This window comes from Saccopteryx leptura, chromosome 7, assembly GCF_036850995.1.
Source record: "Saccopteryx leptura isolate mSacLep1 chromosome 7, mSacLep1_pri_phased_curated, whole genome shotgun sequence".
Lineage (NCBI taxonomy): Eukaryota > Metazoa > Chordata > Mammalia > Chiroptera > Emballonuridae > Saccopteryx > Saccopteryx leptura.
Genome location: NC_089509.1, coordinates 91,503,561 through 91,523,821, shown reverse-complemented (window position 1 = coordinate 91,523,821; position 20,261 = coordinate 91,503,561). Strand labels below are relative to the sequence as shown.

The window sequence follows — 20,261 nt, the reverse complement described above, 5'->3', positions numbered from 1 at the left end:
GAGGGTGATGGTGGCAAGAGATTAGGCTAGAAGAGCAAGTCCTGACAAGCTGATGGAGGGTGTGCCATGCCTTAGAGATACTGAAATCCCCCTCAGGCTGGAGCCTAAATGCAAGAACAGATGAGGGGTGTTTAAGTAGGCAATACTCTTCTAGAAATATACATCCTTTTAAATGCTTCCCTTCTACCTGCTCCCCTCCCACAGAACAGTGCTCATTTGTGAACCTCATGTCCGTACACACACGCACACACACACGCACACACACACACACACACCGTCTAATATAAAGTAATACTGAAATTATCAAAGCCAAGATAGTCTAAATTATTAACCAATGTTACCCAGAAATATTATAACCTTATCAGATATTAAAAACAAAATTTAAGCTTTGACATACATATGTTTTTTTAAGTGAGAGGAGGGTACAGTGAGATAAGTGAGACAGAGAGACAGACTCCTGCATGTGCCTCCATGAGATCTCACCCAGCAACCCTGTCTGGGGCAAATGCTCCAATCAACCAAGCCATCCTCAGCACCTGGGCCGATGCTCGAAAAAATGGGGTACTGGCTGTGAGAGGGGAAGAGAGAGAGGAGGAGAAGAAAGGGAGAGAGAAGCAGAGGGTTGCTTCTAATGTGTGCCCTGACCGGGATTGAACCTGGGACGTCCACATGCTGGGCTGATGCTCTATTCACTGAGCTAACCAACCAGGGCCTGACATATTTTATGTTATTCAACTTATACTGGGTATCTATTATGTAAAAGCTCATCTTCAGATTTCCCAGGTTGAATTTTAAACTCACCTTTCCATGTGTTGGCTAGTTTTTAGCTGGTGAAACTTCAGAACCAAAAGCATTGCTATCACAGCAAAATTACCACTGGTTAGCTCTGGGAACTAGATTTTCCATAAAAGTTCAAAATAAAAGGTATCCTGGAACTCCTATGGGTCTACTATATCATGCTTTTTGCTTAAAAAAAAATTTACATTTCTTTTGAATGCTGATGAACAGGAGACACCAAATCTTTTTTGCCTGCAAACTACTACCTTCTTTATTAGATCCAGCTAATAACACTGTTTTGTCTTTTTCCAAATAGCTCCAGATATATGGAAAAGATTTATATAGGCGGATGGGGATCCTCAAACCCCTCAGCGAGATCTTCTGAGCATGGCTTTTAAGATACCTAGAGGCAGAAAAAGCCCAATAGAGATCAGGGGAACTACCAGCTTTTAGGATACACCCTTAAAGGCTCCAACGCCCCAAAGGGGTCTCATAGGATGCCATCTGGGTCCTGCTTCAATAGTGGAAAGGAAGGTCATTGAGCTAAAGCCTGCCAGGCTTACATGCCTCTGCTGTGAGGAAACAGGGACACTGGAAGGTAGGCTTCCCCCTCACTCCTCTAAGGGAGGGTTCAGTCTCTTCCAGCCCTGCTCCAGCCACCTATGACCTAACCTTGCCCAGAATGCTGGGGTTTGCCACTGAAGGCTGAAGGTGCCCAGGGCCGTTGGCCCCATCTATGACACTGTGGATGAGCCTAGGGTATTTCTTCCAAGAAGCAGGTAAACTGATCTCATTCGCACAAGGGCCACTTAACTATGTTTTGCCTGAATAGTCAGGTTTTTTATTCTTCCCTCAAAGATCTCTGTTGTGGGTGTTGATAGTCCTATTTTCTGCTGCTTTGCTTAATATATAGTGTTTCCTTTATCCCTCCTACCTCAATGCCCCACTCATATTTCAGGCTGGGACCTACTCCTAATTTAGAGCTCTCTTTCCCCCTTTTGCCAACTTCTATTATGAATCTACCTTTGCCACCCAGCTCAGTGTATCCCAAGGTTCTCTTTACCAAGCCACAGTCACAGAGCTCCAGGGAAGAGCAACCTGGTCTCATCTCTCCAGGCAGAGGAGAACAGAAGCTCCATATCCACGCATGCTGCAAATGGCTTTTCCAGTCTACCTGAATCATTACCAGCTAGAAGCAGCGGTCATTGGGACTTGGACATGAGCTGCAAAGTATAGAATGGTGACAACAATTCCAGTGCCATGAGTACTTTTCCTGGATATGGACTTTTCTGGACTCCTGCTCCCTGTGACAGCTCCTAACAGACTGAACTGTGGTTGGGTTGCATTTTTCAGGGATTTGGCATGGTGATGGGGCCAACTTGGACTTGGTGAACATGTTAAGGACACTACTCTTTTATGGATTCTTGCTGTATTGGCCAAGAGTTTGCTTAAAGGCTTTTAATCACTGTAAAAAAAAAATTAGAAGACTGAATAAAGAAGATGGGGCACATATACACCATGGTATACTATTCAGCTAGAAGAAATGATGACATCGGATCACTTACAGCAGAATGGTGGAATCTTGATAACAGTATGCAGAGTGAAATAAGTGAATCAGAAAAAAAACAAGAACTGCAGGATTCCATACATTGGTGGGACATAAAAACGAGACTAAGAGACATGGACAGGAGTGGGGTGGTTACGGGGGGTGGGGGGAGGGAAGGAGGGAGAGAGGGAAGGGGAGGGGGAGGGGTACAAAGAAAACTGGATATACGGTGACGGAGGACGATCTCTCTTTGGGTGATGGGTATGCAACAGAACTAAATGACAAGATAACCTGGAAATGTTTTCTTTGAATATATGTACCCTGATTTATTGATGTCACCCCATTATAATAAAAATTTATTTATTAAAAAAAAAAAAAAGGTCTTGGAAGCAGATAGCTTATAACCTCTCTGAATCATTGGAATCAAAGTGTCTCTATTTTTAAATTTTACACATAAAATATCTCCCACAGAAAAGAGATTTGTAATCCTAGGGCTCAATGTAAACTTTTCTAAAATAATTAAGTAGGAGGAACTAGAAACCTTTCTAGCTCTTCCCAAATTTATTCTTTTTTTTTTTTTTTTTTTGTATTTTTCCGAAGCTGGAAACGGGGAGAGACAGTCAGACAGACTCCCACATGCGCCCGACCGGGATCCACCCAGCACGCCCAACAGGGGGTGACGCTCTGCCCACCAGGGGGCGATGCTCTGCCCCTCCAGGGTGTCGCTCTGTTGCTACCAGAGCCACTCAAGCGCCTGGGGCAGAGGCCAAGGAGCCATCCCCAGCGCCCGGGCCATCTTTGCTCCAATGGAGCCTCGCTGCGGGAGGGGAAGAGAGAGACAGAGAGGAAGGAAAGGGGGAGGGGTGGAGAAGCAGATGGGCGCGTCTCCTGTGTGCCCTGGCCGGGAATCGAACTCAGGACCCCTTGCACGCCAGGCCGACGCTCCACCACTGAGCCAACCGGCCAGGACCCAAATTTATTCTTAATAAGGTCTGCCATTATTTTTTTTTTTTTGTATTTTTCTGAAGTGAGAAGTGGGGGTGGGGGGCTGGGGGGCATACAGACAGACTCCCGTATGCGCCCAACCCGCATCCACCCAGCATGTCCACCAGGGGCGATGCTCTGTCCATCTGGGGTGTTGCTCTATTGTGGCCAGAGCCATTCTAGCACCTGGGGTGGAGGCCATGGAGCCATCCTCAGTGCTGGAGCCAACTTTGCTCCAATGGAGCCTTGACTGCAGGAAGGGAAGAGAGAGATAGAGAGAAAGGAGAGGGAAACAGGTGGAGAAGCAGATGGGCACTTTTCCTGTGTGCCCTGGCTGGGAATTCAACCCAGGACTTCTACACGCTGGGCCGATGCTCTACCGCTGAGCCAACCGGCAAGGGCCTGTTGGCTAGTATTATTTTAAGCTAGTAGGTTAGAGTCCAGTGATTTTATTGAAATATTCTCATTGCAAAAAAATTTACTGAAGGTACCCTAAAGCTAAATATAAAGAAAAGAGGACAGAACTGGTGATGCTCAGATTGTAGGTTAAAATTTATAGCTACTATATTTTAAAGAACATGACTTGTTTTTAGCCATGGAATTTCTAAGTTTATACAATAATATTCAGATTGATGGTGGCATTTCAGTCATTTTTAAGTCCCTCCCTCCTGTCGTTGCTCTCCAGTTTCAGAGCTAATTCAAAGTTGGGTACAGCTAGCTCAGCCTACAGTAAAGTTTTGATGTCAAACATGCACCTTGTATCATAAACCATCATGTCATCCTTTAATAACATTTTTCATTGCAGATGTTCACTCTGGCATTTCGAAACACTATTAAAATTGTCAGTTCCAAACCACTGTTTTCTAAACATACAAGACACATATTCCCCACGGATGGTAAAGTTTGAGAGTCAGCCACATTTGAAGAATTTGACATATATAGAAATATGCTCTTCTCTTTATAAAATTATTTTCACTGGTTCAAATAATTAAAAAATTTTAAACTATAAATTTTCTAAATCAGGGCACACTTAAGAAGAGTAAATTTTATATTTAAAGAGACATTGTCAAACTCTGAATAATGAGAGAGATAGGACAAGGAAGAATTTTGTTATTGAGAATTTTATAATGTAATTATCAACTTATGAGGACATAGAGAAAAAATGTGTGAAAAGATATCACATCAACAAATGTCCACTGAGATCATAATAAGATTTTTTGTCCTGTGCATTTATATTTAGGTAAAAAAGAAATAGTACATCATTATAAAAGTAAAAGATTTAATTAATAGTAACAATAAAAATATAGACTGTTACAAAGTTCATAGTATAAACTTTGAACAAAATATGAGCTTTTTGTTTATAGGAGCTTATTCAGTTTCAGAGGTTTTTATGGGAGAAGCTTAAAGGAAAAATTATGAGTCCTGTGTCAAATTACTCTATCTTTTTGGTGTACATGCTGGGCTTGAGGAAATTTTGAGCTTTTAATGATAGTTTAGGCAGTGGCAGGATTCAAGTAATTTAACAACTGGTTCTCTGCCCTAATGATCGCTTCAAGTATAAAAAAACAATATAACAAAAAGTAATTTATTATTTCATGCATTTAATGCTGAAATAAGAACAATAAAAGAGGCACACAAAACTAGATGATATAAGAGTTTTAAAATACTAATAAAAATATTAAATAATACCTGACAAAAACAATAAAATTGTTATTTAAGATATTTCCATATTGCTTCTTGATTGGTGTCTTCACCTATGGACGGTATGAACGTTACTATGGGTGCATAGAATAGGCTGTTGCGCAGATGAATAGTAAAAAAGAGTAAGGAATGTCAATTTGTGGTTTCCACAGTGGGCGGCTGTCCAGGCACCCACTTTAGGGAGAACTCTGATTACGAGTGACATTTTAACAACTGGTTTGCCAAACTCAACAAAAAATTAGGTATCAGTTCTGCTGAACTGGTGTGAACCGGCTGAATCCCACTCTTGAGTTTAGGCTATTAAATCAAGCCAAACTTGTAGAACTCACAAGGCAAGAGACTGTTCAAATAGAAGTCAACAGAGTTGGGCTTCGGTTCTATCACTGACCAGCTGGGCCTTTGGTAGGGGGGTGGCTTCCCTTCTCTAGGCCTCAATCTTTAAAATAAGTTGATTGTTCTAGAGACACAAAATGCTCTATTGAATCTTAACATTTTATAATTCCAACATACTTAGAACACTGAAAATATGACTGTAAGAGATAACAGAATTTTAGTTCAGGGAAAAACTGGAACTTACCTATAACCCAACCCCTGAATGTAGTATGCATGTGTATGTGCGTGTAGGTATAAAGGGTTTTTTAGTTTTCCATCCAATTTTGCTTCATGATTTAAACATAACCCAACATGAGTTATCAATCATCTATAGTGTTTATTATTTTCTTGGCCAACCCTATAATCCCATTATGCACAGACTTCAACATTGTCAAGAAAACTGAGACCATTAATGCCCTTAATTTCTTACCCCTTCCACCTACAAATTTATCTGTATACACATGTATCCACCAATTTCCCTACAATGTGAGCCACCTTCTTCAAGGCCACCTGCTATAAAACCACACTCTTATCCTTTTGTACTCATAATTTCCTCTTTCTTATTTCTTCATTCTCTCACAAATGCCCTTTTCCTCTCAATCTATAAACATGGTTCAGTGTTTCTCATTAATAACACAGTTAGAACTATAAAAACACAATTTATCTTCTCTAAATACATCTTTCTTCTTTCTCTTAATACTAAGCCTTTATAAAGACCACCTATGCTTGTTTTCATCTCCTATTCCTCCTCAAGCCATTTCTTTTGTTTCTGTCCAACTGAAATTCACTCCAGGTATAGGGTTACAAATGGCCATCTCTTAATTTCCAAACCTAGTGAAAATTAGGCATTATCTCAAACCTTCCATAATCCTGGGATCATTTCCTCCCGAAACTCTTCATTCTCTCAATATTCCGAGACAGGAGCTCTTTATAAGAAGTAATCCATCCAGGTTACCACCAGGTCAATACTGGCCCATGCCTTTTCTCCATTCACCAAAGAGTGAAAAATAATTCTCTTGACAACTAACTGCAGAGCAATCAAAATAAAAAGGGCAGTCACTCCTGCCATCCTCAGCCTTCCCCAAGATGTGAGATGCCTGGTCATTCCTTCTTTCTTGACCTGTCAACTTCCACTATTTTGTCCATCTTCCTGTGTGACTCATGTCCCACTTTCCCTCCAGTCCAGACTCTTCCACCTTGCCTCCTTGAGTGCCTTCCTCACTGTTCATTTTCAACCTATTCTTTGAGCCTCACCCCCCGACTTTAGCCTTAATTGAAATCTAACTTTCCACTAAGACTTCTTCTCCTTCAGCCCTCTCATTTGAAGCTGTTCCTTCTCACCTATATACATGGAGGTCTGGGTTTGCACGGGGCTGAACTTTCTCCCTTATTTGTCCTTTCCACTTTCAAGTGCGTGTTCTTCTACCTTCATCCTTCACTCCTCATGCCATCCTGCCATACTTCCCTCTACTCCTGCTTATTATTCCCTCCTGCTACATTTGCCTTCATGTCCCTGAATAGATGAAGGCTCTGGCAGGTAGCTCATGCATTCCCTCTTTATCTACCATATTTCCATTTTATTGCCTGTGTTATCAAAAGTACTTGCCTCAGGAAACCCTTGATCCAAGGAAGATAAGAAACACATGCAGAAAACCTGGACCTAAACTGTAGGGTGGGGCTAAACTCAAGCAAATACCTCTGAGATCAGCAAATCCCCGCCTACACAAAGATACACGATCAAAAAATAAATGTTTAGTCTTTTATTATGCAGCATAGTTATAGAAATAGCTGACTGATACACTGAGAATTCAATTGGATCCTCTTCCTCACTTACTCACTAAGTTTAACTTAAAGAGAAAAAACAGGTAAGTCTTTATTTCCTAAATATTTATTTTGCTGTCCATTCTTGTTGCTAACTCATTAAATTTATAGGTACATAATCTCTTATCTGGATAACTGTTATGGTCTCTCAACAATTTTCCTGGCTTTTTTATTTGTTTGTTTTTGTTCATTTGGTAGGAGTGCCCTAAGATCTAATGTCCCCCTACTTGCCCCTTGTTATTCTTTTTTTTTTTTTTTTTCATTTTCCTGAAGCTGGAAACAGGGAGAGACAGTCAGACAGACTCCCGCATGCGCCCGACCGGGATCCAGCCGGCACGCCCACCAGGGGCGAAGCTCTGCCCACCAGGGGGCGATGCTCTGCCCATCCTGGGCGTCGCCATGTTGCGACCAGAGCCACTCTAGCGCCTGAGGCAGAGGCTACAGAGCCATCCCCGGCGCCCAGGCATCTTTGCTCCAATGGAGCCTTGGCTGCCGGAGGGGAAGAGAGAGACAGAGAGGAAAGCGTGGCGGAGGGGTGGAGAAGCAAATGGGCGCTTCTCCTGTGTGCCCTGGCCGGGAATCGAACCCGGGTCCTCCGCACGCTAGGCCGACGCTCTACCACTGAGCCAACCGGCTAGGGCCCTTGTTATTCTTGACTTTGCCTTCCTGACTCAATGCATTGCTTATAGTTTTGTGAACATACCGTGTTGTTTCATGCTTTTTGTAACTTTCCATATGCCTGAAAGGTGTTAGCCCAGTGACCTTTTCTATTTCTCAAACTTTTATTGACCCTTCAGTTCCTGCAATGGAAGCACTTCCCTCTGAAACATGATGGCCGATCCCCAATCCCAAGCAGAATCAAGCACTATTTCCTCTGTGAGATTTCTGCCCTGAGCACTTTCACATGAAGATACCAAATATCTAATCAGGTATTTATATGTCTTTCTCCTCTATCACTTATTATAAACATTCTTTTCTAAAGCAAATACCATGTTTTCTGTCACTTTGTATCTCCAGCACTTAATACAGTACCTGCCACAGGGTGGGTATTTAATAAACCTGAGTGGAACTGAAATAATTACTTTTAAAATTTGATTTTCAAAAAAAGAGATGCACACACCTATGCCATATTTAAGTAGTGAAGAATCTTATCTCACTTTTAAAAAGACACCTTAATTTCTAAATCAATTTGATTCACTGAATTTTAGAGTCTAGAGAATACAGTAACCTTTGCAATGTAAAAAATACCAGAGTTGCTTCATAATCAAGTTTGTACAGGGAATCCTAGACATATTTCTAATTTTTAAATGATATCTTCCTGAGTCCCATGGAAATATAAAGCTTGAACACGTGAGAAATGTATACAATTTTTATGTCTAAAGATATATTTATCCAATATAACAAATGATAAAAGCTTTCAAAGTACCCAAAAGATGTTTGTCCAAATAGATAATCATGCTATTTACCTTAACCAATTGATAAAAAACAGAGTTCAATTCCATTGGTTTGCACTAACTCCACTAAACACACTAACTCCAAGTTTTATTCCTCATCAACAATAAAAGTCATGAAAAACAGCAATCCAATTAGAAGACTCAAATATGAAAAATGACCATGGTTGGTGTTGAAAAATTTATATGTATATTTTAATTTAGATATTCTATAAAACTATAGACTACCAAGACTCAACGAAATTTATGAAATGTCATTTAATAACTCTTTCCTCTTGTATTAAAGTGACTATCCAATCACCTTATGTTTTTAAGAGCTCTATTCTTTTGCAATGAGCCAGAGATTGCCTTGGTCACATTTGAACATTCTAGATTTAAAGTTTACACAGAATGCATTTAGCATACAATGTAAGGTCTGTCACGTTAGCAACTTGCATATTACACTCTCAACCTTTGCCATAAGAATGCACATCAAATGCGTATTTTCTCTCATACACATCTTAGGTTGGCCCACACACTCATGCTAATGTACATGTATACACACATGCAGGGAAACAGAGGTAAGAATGATCAGATGTCCCTTTCCTGCTCACTGAATTACAGTGGTTTGTTAGAGGAACCATACCTATTGTATTCCCAGTTGGCTGAGGTTACAAAAGGTGAATAAAGTTTTATGGGATATCTTGATATGTGTATCATGTCTTCCAACTAGAATTCTCTCTTACTCTTATATTTGTGCTGAGACCATCAGAAATTCCTGGGACTGTGAGGTTATTAGGCACGTGCTAGTGAAAAATGAAATGCCCCAAATCAGATAGTATCTGGGTTCATATCCTAAATCCACTAGTTAACAGTTGAGGGACCAAATCCTTAAATGCCCCGAGCTTCCGTTTCATCAGTAAAACATGTTAAAATGTCACCTTACTTAGTGGCTGCAAGGTACCTCACAGGGAGGTATCTCCCCATAGATTGTAAATGAGTACTTGCTCATTAATTGATAAACTTGTCTCAGAAAAGGTCTGGACTTACTGCCAACCATTACTTTTACAGACTTGCCTGTTTTACAGCTCTATAGACAGGTGTTTGAGGATATAAGAAATTAAAATAGAAATAGGAAAGCTTTTTAGTCCATTTTGCTAATGAATGTGTCAGAGCTCGTAAAGAAGAACTCATCGGCTTTCTTCAGTACTGCATCATCCTAAAGAGCTGGGTCAGCAAAGATCTCTGCAGACAGTCAATACATATTAAAACAGCTCCAAGCAGTAAATCAAAACAACAAAAAATGAAGACACAGGGAAAAAGTAAAATTTATATGTCCTTTCTGTCTGAGAAGCATGAAACTATTGGTTTAGTAGTCGATTCCTAGGTAGAAAAAAAGAAAATTATTCCTTCTCAGACATAGTTTATGAGTCTGTGTAATCAAAATCAAAGCCTATGTTTTTTAAAAGCCGTGTCAAGTTTGATGCCATTTTCTCTGGATTCTAATGTTCCCTTAGAATATTTAATATAAATCAATATTTATTGGTTTTATTGTTTAAAATATATATATTTTGCTGAAGTTGTTGTTTTCCCCCTGGCACGGCTAAAATTTGGATTTTGTCAGAATTCAGTAAGTGAGACAGCTAGGGAAAGAGGTTCTTCAAGGTGCTCTGAAACTTGGGATTTTTCGTAAAAGAATCCAATGAAAGGCAAGATTTTGCTCCTGACTTCTCTGGGTCGGTCTCTCCATTCCATAGACATTAATACCTATTATACACGGAGGAGGAACCTGCACAGTTATAAAGAGGAGGCTCATGCTGCCCTCTTTCTTGCCAAAGTATGAGCTGCATTGCCAGGGGAAGCCCCAGAGATAGGGCATCAGAGGAGTCTTGAGGATACTGGATTGATTTCAGAAGGGGTAAGGAAACACTACATCTTAGGCCAAATATGTTAGAAAGATTATCTTACCTGAGACTTTGATTTGATCTGAGCTCCGAGGAATCAGCCATTTAAAGATCAAGCCAAGGAACAGGTGCCAAAAATATTCTCACAAATCTGGGAGGTATCCAAGCCAGGCCAACAGATGGGAAATTGGCACGAAACGGCTCTCTCCACACTAAGTAGCTGATGCAGACGAAATTTTAACTCAGATGAATTTATTAAAATGTGGCATATCATCCCGAATAAGAGGCTAGATGATAGATTTAGGTCAGCATCTACAGTTTAACTTTCTGATGGTCTTTGGATAGCATGAAAACTATCCACATCTCTATAATTAAAAATAGACAGAGGGAGATACTCTTTCTTCTTAGCAAAAGAGAAATCACCTTTTTTTTTTTTTTAAACCTAACTATTCTGGAGAAAGAAGGGATGTGTGCGTCACATCTTCCAACAAGAAGCTGAATGATTCCTTTTGACATTGGTGTGACAATTATGATCATGGAATATTATACATTACAATTCAAACTGGTAACTACCTTAGGAGTCACAGACTGCAGCAGATTGAGACTATAGTTATATATTGGGTAACTTTTAAAAGTGATTTGCTATCTAAAAGAGGTTGACAGAATTCAAAGTCTCCTTAATCCTCTTCACCACCACCACCAAAACCTACTGAGAAATTGCTCAACAAAAATGCAGAACACAGAGGGGGTTGCCTTGTATGTGAGGGATGAGTTCCTGAGGATCATTACAGATCAAAACTAGTTTTCCAAGGGCTCTATGAACATAGAGCACAGGGGAGGGCATATTCTTGAAGTATTTATATAAAAACTTACAATGTTAGTAGTGTATTTTTCTTTAATGCTGTTTTGTATTTTCTCAAAACTGTCGATAATATTTTACAGAGTGCTTTCAATTTAACTGTAAGGTGTATAATTTTAGGGGATTGTTTAGCCCTCTTCATTGTGCTTTATCATATGCCACCGTTGTTCTAAAATTATCAAGTTTCTGGTTGTTTTCAGCATTTGCACTGGTTCCACAGATGGCCAATTAAACACTCAATGTCGCTGTGATAGGATATAAAAGTACTTAAAAATATAAGGATAGTGAATATTGTAATGAGAGTTCATTATAACCCAAAAATCATCTTTAAAGCATCTGATGTATGTAAACAGTATGGCTCATGTAAGTAATATAGAGACTGTTGTTACTATATTTCTACCAATCCCTAAAGCAAAGCTGCCTCGTGGGGCTTATAGTTAATGTAACTTACAGCTTTAAAATTAATGCTATTTTTCAACAACAAACAAACAAACAATCCAATAAAAAAAATGGGAAGAGAACATGAACAGACACTTCTCCCAGGAAGAAATACAAATGGCCAAAGATCCTCATCTTCTTTAGTTATTAGAGAAATGCCAATCAAAACTGCAATGAGATACCACCTCACACCTGTTAGATTAGCTATTATTATACAAGACAGGTAATAGCAAATGTTGGAGAGGCTGTGGCGAAAAAGGAACCCTCATACACTGTTGGTGGGAATGTAAAGTAGTACAACCATTATGGAAGAAAGTATGGTGGTTCCTCAAAAAATTAAAAATAGAGTTACCATACAACCCAGCAATCCATCTACTGGGTAGATACCCCAAAAACTCAGAAACATTGATACGTAAAGACACATGCAGCCCATGTTTATTGCAGCATTGTTCACAGTGGCCAGGGCATGGAAACAACCAAAAGCCCATCTATAGATGACTGGATAAAAAAGATGTGGCACAGCCCTGGCCGGTTGGCTCAGCGGTAGAGCGTTGGCCTGGCGTGCGGGGGACCCGGGCTGGATTCCCGGCCAGGGCACATAGGAGAAGTGCCCATTTGCTTCTCCACCCCCCCCTCCTTCCTCTCTGTCTCTCTCTCCCCCTCCCACAGCCAAGGCTCCATTTGGAGCAAAGATGGCCCGGGCACTGGGGATTGCTCCTTGCCCTCTGCCCCAGGCGCTAGAGTGGCTCTGGTCGCGGCAGAGCAATGCCCCAGATGGGCAGAGCATTGCCCCTGGTGGGCATGCCGGGTGGATCCCGGTCGGGCGCATGCGGGAGTCTGTCTGACTGTCTCTCTCCATTTCCAGCTTCAGAAAAATACAAAAAAAAAAAAAAAAAAAAAAAAGAAGATGTGGCACATATACACTATGGAATACTACTCAGCCATAAGAAATGATGACATCAGATCATTTACAGCAAAATGGTGGGATCTTGATAACATTATACGAAGTGAAATAAGTAAATAAAAAAAAACACCAGGAACTGCATTATTCCATATGTAGGTGGGACATAAAAGTGAGACTAAGAGACATTGATAAGAGTGTGGTGGTTACGGGGGGAGGGGGAAGAGGGAGAGGGAAAGGGGGAGGGGGAGGGGCACAAAGAAAACTAGATAGAAGGTGACAGAGGACAATCTGACTTTGGGTGATGGATATGCAACATAATTGAATGACAAGATAACCTGGACATGTTATCTTTGAATATATGTATCCTGATTTATTGATGTCGCCCCATTAAAAAAATAAAATTATTAAAAAAAATTAATGCTATTTTTACATTTAAAAAAATTTGGCAGACTATTATAAGTTTTGTATTTAGAGTAATTCTTTGTTAACATTTTTATATCAGGCTATATAAAATATATCATTCAAATTCACCTCAAGTATCACAGTAATATACTAAGGTAACGTTTTCATTTAAAAAGATTGACAGTAACTTTCAGTTATTGGCTACTATTGTTGTGTTTGGAAATCAAGAATATTAGAATAGGATTTGATTTCTTGGAAAAAGCCAGAAAGTGTTATCATTGGCTCCTTTTCAAAAACCAGATTGATAAACATTCTTCAAAACTGTTTCCACTTTTTACCTTGAAGCCTATCCCAGTACGAAACAAGGCTTTCATCATCAAGTATTAGGATGTAGGAGAAGTAACTACAAGCAGTCCCACGCATTTCAGATGAAAACAAAACAGGGCGTCCTGGGGGATCCTTGAGCATGAGAACTTCCTTCTCAGACTCCTGGAAATATTTCCAGTAGGAGAGAATGGAATGGACGACAGCGACAGAAACAAGCAGCATGTGGCTGTTTATGGCTCCCACAGAAATCTTTCTTTTTACAGTGATCTAACCTCTTAGGCTCTTTATAAGGAGGAACAAAAAAAGAAAAAAAAAAATCTAAGAGTTGTGAACCAGTCCTTCCCTGCTGTTATCACTAGAGAATCTGGAGAAAGAATAAAAGGAAGAAAAAGTCATAATCTTGTCCTGGAACATGATGGAGGTAATGAGGCATCAAGGCCACTTACTGCTGAAAACATAATTGGCATATAAACACTGGAGACGCCTGGCGGTGGGAAAGACTTCTTTGTTTCGGAAACAGAGGGGTGTCAACAAATTATAACCGTTCAGTTGTTTGGAGTGGTGATTCTAAGAGTAAAATGGCTATTCCTCCCTCCCCCCGCCAAATAATGAACTGCTAGAGGACAAGGGTTACTGCAGTGTTTACTAGCCTAGTAGCTTTAAGTGTTTTCAACTAATCTGAATAAATGATGAAGGGAAGGCAAAGGAACAGAGAACAGGCAACCTGGCACTGAATAAACAGCTTGGATTTTAGACCTGAGGGTTTCTCACACATAATAGAGGAAGACCAGTAGACACTCAGAGATCCTTGAGGACTTTCCAGAGAACCTCCAGGGAGCTCGTTCATGAGTCTAAGGAATGATAATGCGGTCATCTTGGGTACACTCCCCTTCGATGACAGGCAAAAAGACTCATCTTTTTGGAGCAGAAAAACAAAGAGCAAAATGTTTTATTTCTGAAACTCTGTCCAATCACTTTAATGTGAAAGTCATCATGGGAAAAAATTTCCAACTTTCTCAGGGTTTCTTTAGAATTTTGTTGCTGGTCTATGTGTTCAGCTGGCATACAGGTTTAAGATTTTGGGGTTTTACAGTAATTCTTTTGGAAACCTTTCTTCTTTCCTCTTGAACATTTTGAGTCAGCATACATTATGCCACTACACACAGAGCCAAGCAATAATTCATCTTCATGGAAGTCAGAGAAATCTCACGTATTAATTAGCAAGCCTTTCAGTGACTAGGGATGGAAAGAGGTCCAACGGCTACTCAGACGCCGCCAGTGATTTCCAGGAAGGAGAATATCAGTTACAAGGAATTTCTTACCCACTCTGTGTCCGGCCAGTGAATGGACTTTGCTTTCATCTGGCACTGAGAAGAAACAAAAGAGACAAGGATCAGCCTGCTTGTAAATCAGCCATTTTTTTGAAAATAAATTAATATAGATTTATAATAAGTTAAATCTTTTACCAGGAAGGATTTAAGAATAATTTTCCCCAGACTACCTGGGGCACCTAATTTCTACTGGTAGATATTTTAAAGATAGCTATGGAGAAATATATATTTATTAGACTTCTATAATTATAATTTAATTTTCTTTTAATTTTCAATACTTTGGTTTTTTTTTTTAAACTGGGTTATTGTCTCCATATTTGCAAAAAGAGAAACTAAATTTATGGGACTAGAGATGTGTAATACATAGTAAAATGCTTTGAACATAATAGCAATATATACACTCAGTGCTGAACTTCTGTATCTGATAAACCTAGAGTAAATATGAATAGATTTATAATCTCCCTGAAAATTTTTTTTTAATAGACAAAACGTAAAACAATGGCATTCAAGAGATTAGACATCAGGCAAGAGAGAACAGTGAGTCCTGGGAGATGGCAAACAGGGAGGTGAATCTGACAACTGCTCTAGCTTACTGGGTGGAGAGTTTCCAGGCTTTGGTATGGAAAATAGGCAGGGAGGGAAACACAGGCAGAGCCCGGTGACATCCCAGCTTGAGGACAGGAAGTGGAATGTCCAGGGAAGCCAAGGCAGGTGGAGTCTATAGAGCAGGGAAGTGGAGAGGAGACCTACACAAATCTTTTCCTGAGATCTGTAGAGGAGCCCCTCCTGGATTTGGCTGAATATCAAGGATTGTGTGCATGTGAGGAATCTGCCCCAGACCTGGCGAAGAACCTCCCAAAGGAAAAAGGGAACTGTCCAAAGTTCACACGGGGCTGGGAATAGGCACCAGCCGAAGCAGCCTAAGTAAAACCCTTCCCAATTCAGGAGCATCAGCTAGAATATAGAGGGAACGCTGCTTCAGTAGTGGGGGGAATAAAGGAACTCTAGGTTAACCCAGTCCTAATGACATGGATAAATATTGGAAGACACAATTTACCAAAGCTTATACAGGAAGAAACAGATAATCTGAATAGCCCTACAGTTTGTTTCGTTAATGAACTTTTAGTTAAAAACTTCCTCACAAAGAAAACTCTAGACAGATGGCTTCACTGGTGAATACTATCTACCAAACATTTAAGGAAGAAATAATACCAATTTTGCCAAAATCCTTTCAGGAAATTCAGAGGAAGAAATATCTCCCAACTCATGTTATGAGGCTGGTAGGATCCTAATATCAGGCAAAAATACTATGTGAAAGCTATTAACCAGTATTTCTCATGAATACAGGGGTAAAGTTCTTAGCCCTTAAGCATCTCTGCACGGATTATCACTTTAATATTCAACCACAGCTGTTCCTGATTCACCATGTGCCACTGTTCGTGTCAGTCTCTAAAACCCTGGTGCTCCAAGGTTGAAACAAGGTGAGGGGAACTCTGCTAACAAGGAGGCTCTGTCGCTTCCCTACCCCTAGACTAGTCAGAGTAGTATGCCCCCTTCCCTTCCCTACCACAGTCAGGCATAGTGCACGAACCCCGTTACGAAACATCCATCTTCCCACTCCCACCTAGCTCTCCGTTCCTAAGCGATTTATTTTCCAGATAAAAGCACTACAGGTCTGTAATTTTTCTGATATTAACTGCTTAAATATCTTGTTAGAGTTTTCTTTGTACTTCCAGTTGACATCCGTTTGTACATATTAGGCTCTGTTTCTGGGGCCAATTTCTGTCTTTTCCAAGTCTAAAAAAAACTTACATGGAACCTACAGTATAAATAGAAAAATATGGAAAATAATCAATGACTAAAAAAAAATACTAGTCGCTAATTTTTATTGAGTTCTAATCATCGCAGGTTCTGTCCTATTTACTTTATATCTCATAATTCATTTACTCCTCACAGTAACCTATAAAGATAGGTGTTATTATTCTTACTTTATGGACAAGAAACTGAGGCATGCCTCAGTAATAGAGGACAGTACCCAGAAATGAAACATGGCCCTCTTCACCACTCTATGGTAACAGTGATGAGTCACGAAAGAGATGTTACATTTTTTGGAATTATCAGTAACATAAAGACTTAACAAACATTTATATGTTAGAAAACTATTATCCTTTTATTTGAATATATGTTATTAACAGAAATCTTTCTGTGGCGACCAGTATAAGTGTTAGCTATAATTTTGTTTAACGTATTTGGAAATCTACAATTTTAGTGCATTCAACCTAAAATAGCCATTCCCATTTCACAGATGAAAAATCACTAGTTTGAGTAAAAATACTCACTTGGAAATTTACTAGTTGTAGGCAGTTTAATTTAACTTTATGTGCCTCAATTTCATCCTATATAAAATGAGGATAATATGGCTTACTGCACAGGTTTGAAGTAAAAATTACATGTATAGGTTTATGCAAAGTACTTAAAAGATCACATAGTAGGTGCTTAAGAAACATTACCTATTATCATCATTATTAATGAGAAACTAAACAGAAAGCCGAATAACATAATAGCTAACAATAAAATAGATGTGGGCTGAATCCCAGCTTTTCCAGGCAAGTTACAAAGCTCTCTTTACCCTCCGTTTCTCCACATGAAAACAAAATAAAAACACTATACAGAGAGTTGTGGGAATAAAATGAAAAATATATACAAAAGCACTTAGCACAGGGATAGCTACATATTTCTCAATAAATGAAAACTTCTGATAAATGAAAACTGAGGATGGTGGTAGTCCCTATGATATAACTTGCCTGGGATTATAAAGGAGCACAGGAGAACATAATTGAGAGTCTATGATGCTTCAGGCAGGGCACTAGGCACTTTTAATTGTTACCTCATGGATAATCCAACACCCAGAGCAAGTTTCACCTCCCAGTGTACCTAGTTTCCAGTTCCTCTATAGAGGAAAAAAGGCATAGGAAATAAAATGTAATACTCAAGACTATATGGTTTTATTCCATAGAGTTACTCAGAAAAAGGGATTCATCGAAAGGTAGGATTTATTTTTTTAATTCAGTGAGAGGAGGGGAGGCAGAGAAACAGACCCCTCCTGTATGTGCCCCAACTGGGATCTACAAGAAGCCCACTAGGGGGCGATGCTCTTCTCATCTGGGGCATTGTTCCATTGCTCAGCAACTGAGCTCTTCTTAGTGCCTGAGGCAGAGGCCAAGGAGCCATCCTCAGTGCTTGGAGCCAACTTGCTCTAATTGAGCCATGGTTGCAGGGGGTGGGAGGAGTTAGAGGGGGAGGGGTGGAGAAGCAGGTGGATGCTTCTCCTGCATGCTCTGACCAGGAATCAAACCCAGGACTTCCACACACCAAGCCAACACACTACCACTGAGCCAACAGGACATGGTTTCTTTTTCTTTTTTTAACAGACATAAGTTATCCCATGAAATCTAAGTCAATTTAAGTATTGAAAAATTTCCTGTCATATTAGATTAAACATCTTACTTTCTTAACTTTTTGGGCTGTATAATGTCTATTATTCTTAGTCGGAATACTTATCATTATTTTAATAGACAATTTAGAATTCTTTAGAACACTAACAAGCTATTTTAAAAAACAATGTGGAAAATCCAAGTGAGTGATAGGCATAAAAGTTAGGGGTCTCTCTCCAAAACATTCACTGACACATATCTATCTTTAGGAGATAAATGAATAAACATAATAGAAAGGAGAGGGAATTGTAATGACTTAATAGAATACATTTCATTTAAAAATTTAAATTGGGAACAATCATCTTTTATGCACATGTGTAGTACTGGGAAGCGATTTAAATAACAGTAGCAAATGAGAAAATGAGGTAAAATTATACACACCATCTACCTTTTTTTAAATGACAAGTGTTATAATTAATACTCAACTTCCTTTATAACTCACATTACCTTAGAGCTGCTATAAAGTTATCTCTTGGGGCTGGAGCTTAAGTCTTAGTCATTTCACTGCATAATATTTAGATAGCTCAGCAGTTTGAACAGTAGCAAGATGATTATGACAGGTGTGTCATTTTGAACAAAGACCTTATTTACAAGAGATTGAAAAATGAGTGGGCTGGGTGTGGGAAAGGTCTTTTATTCCACAATGGTAAAGTACCAAAAGTACCAAGTAAGAAAATGTTGATGGAACAAGAGCCAAAGTTTCTTGTTCTAGTTCTGAAGACAGAGTGTTTTTTCTTTCTTTTTAAAGTTTCCATAGCCTATTAAATTGCCTTTCTTACCCTTCAATTTTACCCAAGGGATGATATTGCTTGCTCTGGATTACCTTAAAGGGATATTACAGTAATTTAAGAGATATCAGTGAAATGTTGAATCCTTCTGAAGACGAAATAGACATTTTTTATTGCAACCGTTATTAAATACTTAGAGGGTACCATGGATTTGTCTGTCCTGGGACATCTTTGGATTTATTTAGATAATGGGATTTCTATACTACTAAGCGCCTGTTTCCTGGTTCTCAACTCAAGACTGATGGACACCACTTGATGTAATTACTGAAAGGTGCTTTATAAAGAGGATGCTCTTTAGTTTGGATGTTTTTTAATTTCAGGGTTTGTCCTCTGGTTCAGGAAGACCTCTGGTTGCTCCGAAAACAGAGTAGCATGCCCGCCTACGTTTCTAGTTATCTTGGTTGTAGACCTTTGAGCTAATTAAAACTGCTCAAAATCAATGGTGCTTTTTTAAAAAGCGCGGATAAGCACACATTGTCTTTTCATTTCAACCAGGTTCACTGTATGGAAGAGAAACCATAAATAAAGAAAATATGGGGAGAAAATCAGTGAATGTTTATTAGTAGCAAACATTAAAGTGCATATAATACTTAAACATATTGGTTTCCCAGTAGGATACATTTATATTAATATAGTGATCACTTAACGTGTTTTATTCTTTTGTCAAGCCTTCTTAGAAGTTCAAATGCATTCTCACTGGGGGAAAATAATCCCTTTGCTTATTGATAGCATTTGATACGCATTCCATAATGTAAGTGACTATTAGGAACCGTACTTGCTTAATAAAAATTTGCAGAACAGTGGCAGATTTGGTGGGTTAATGGGCCCCATGTGCTCTTCTTATGCTGACAGAAGATGGTATATTGCTAGCATGCACAAATCTCTTCAGATAAAGATTGCCATCAGCTACGGTTATTCTTTTTGAGAATGCCAACCCTATGTCAGGGAAGGGGAATATGCAAATGTGTTCAGATTCCCACTACTTCACACTGAGATACTCTGAAGTAAAGCAGCACTCTAAAATATGATGCAATGCTTGCTTTTTCCATAGACGGCTCTATTTCATTTAATCTTTGATTTCCATACCTTTGACATAAGAGACGCTGCAGTTTTTAAGGTGATGTTTGGCACAGCAAAAATACATCTTCTACTGAGGCCATAAATACTTCTCTTCGAATAGATT

At 39.4% G+C, this 20,261-nt stretch overlaps 1 protein-coding gene across 2 annotated transcripts in view; it reads right to left on the bottom strand.

The window, feature by feature from the left end:
- The window catches only part of PARD3B (par-3 family cell polarity regulator beta), a 1,075,922-nt gene that overhangs the window by 361,033 nt on the left and 694,628 nt on the right, over positions 1–20,261 (bottom strand). The window contains exon 16 of one of the 2 annotated variants that reach the window (XM_066346721.1): positions 14,788–14,832. The exons of the other annotated variant lie outside the window; for it this stretch is intronic. Within the exon in view, the coding sequence (XP_066202818.1) occupies positions 14,788–14,832 (45 nt within the window). The remainder of the gene's footprint in view (positions 1–14,787; positions 14,833–20,261) is intronic. 2 annotated transcript variants of the gene reach the window in all.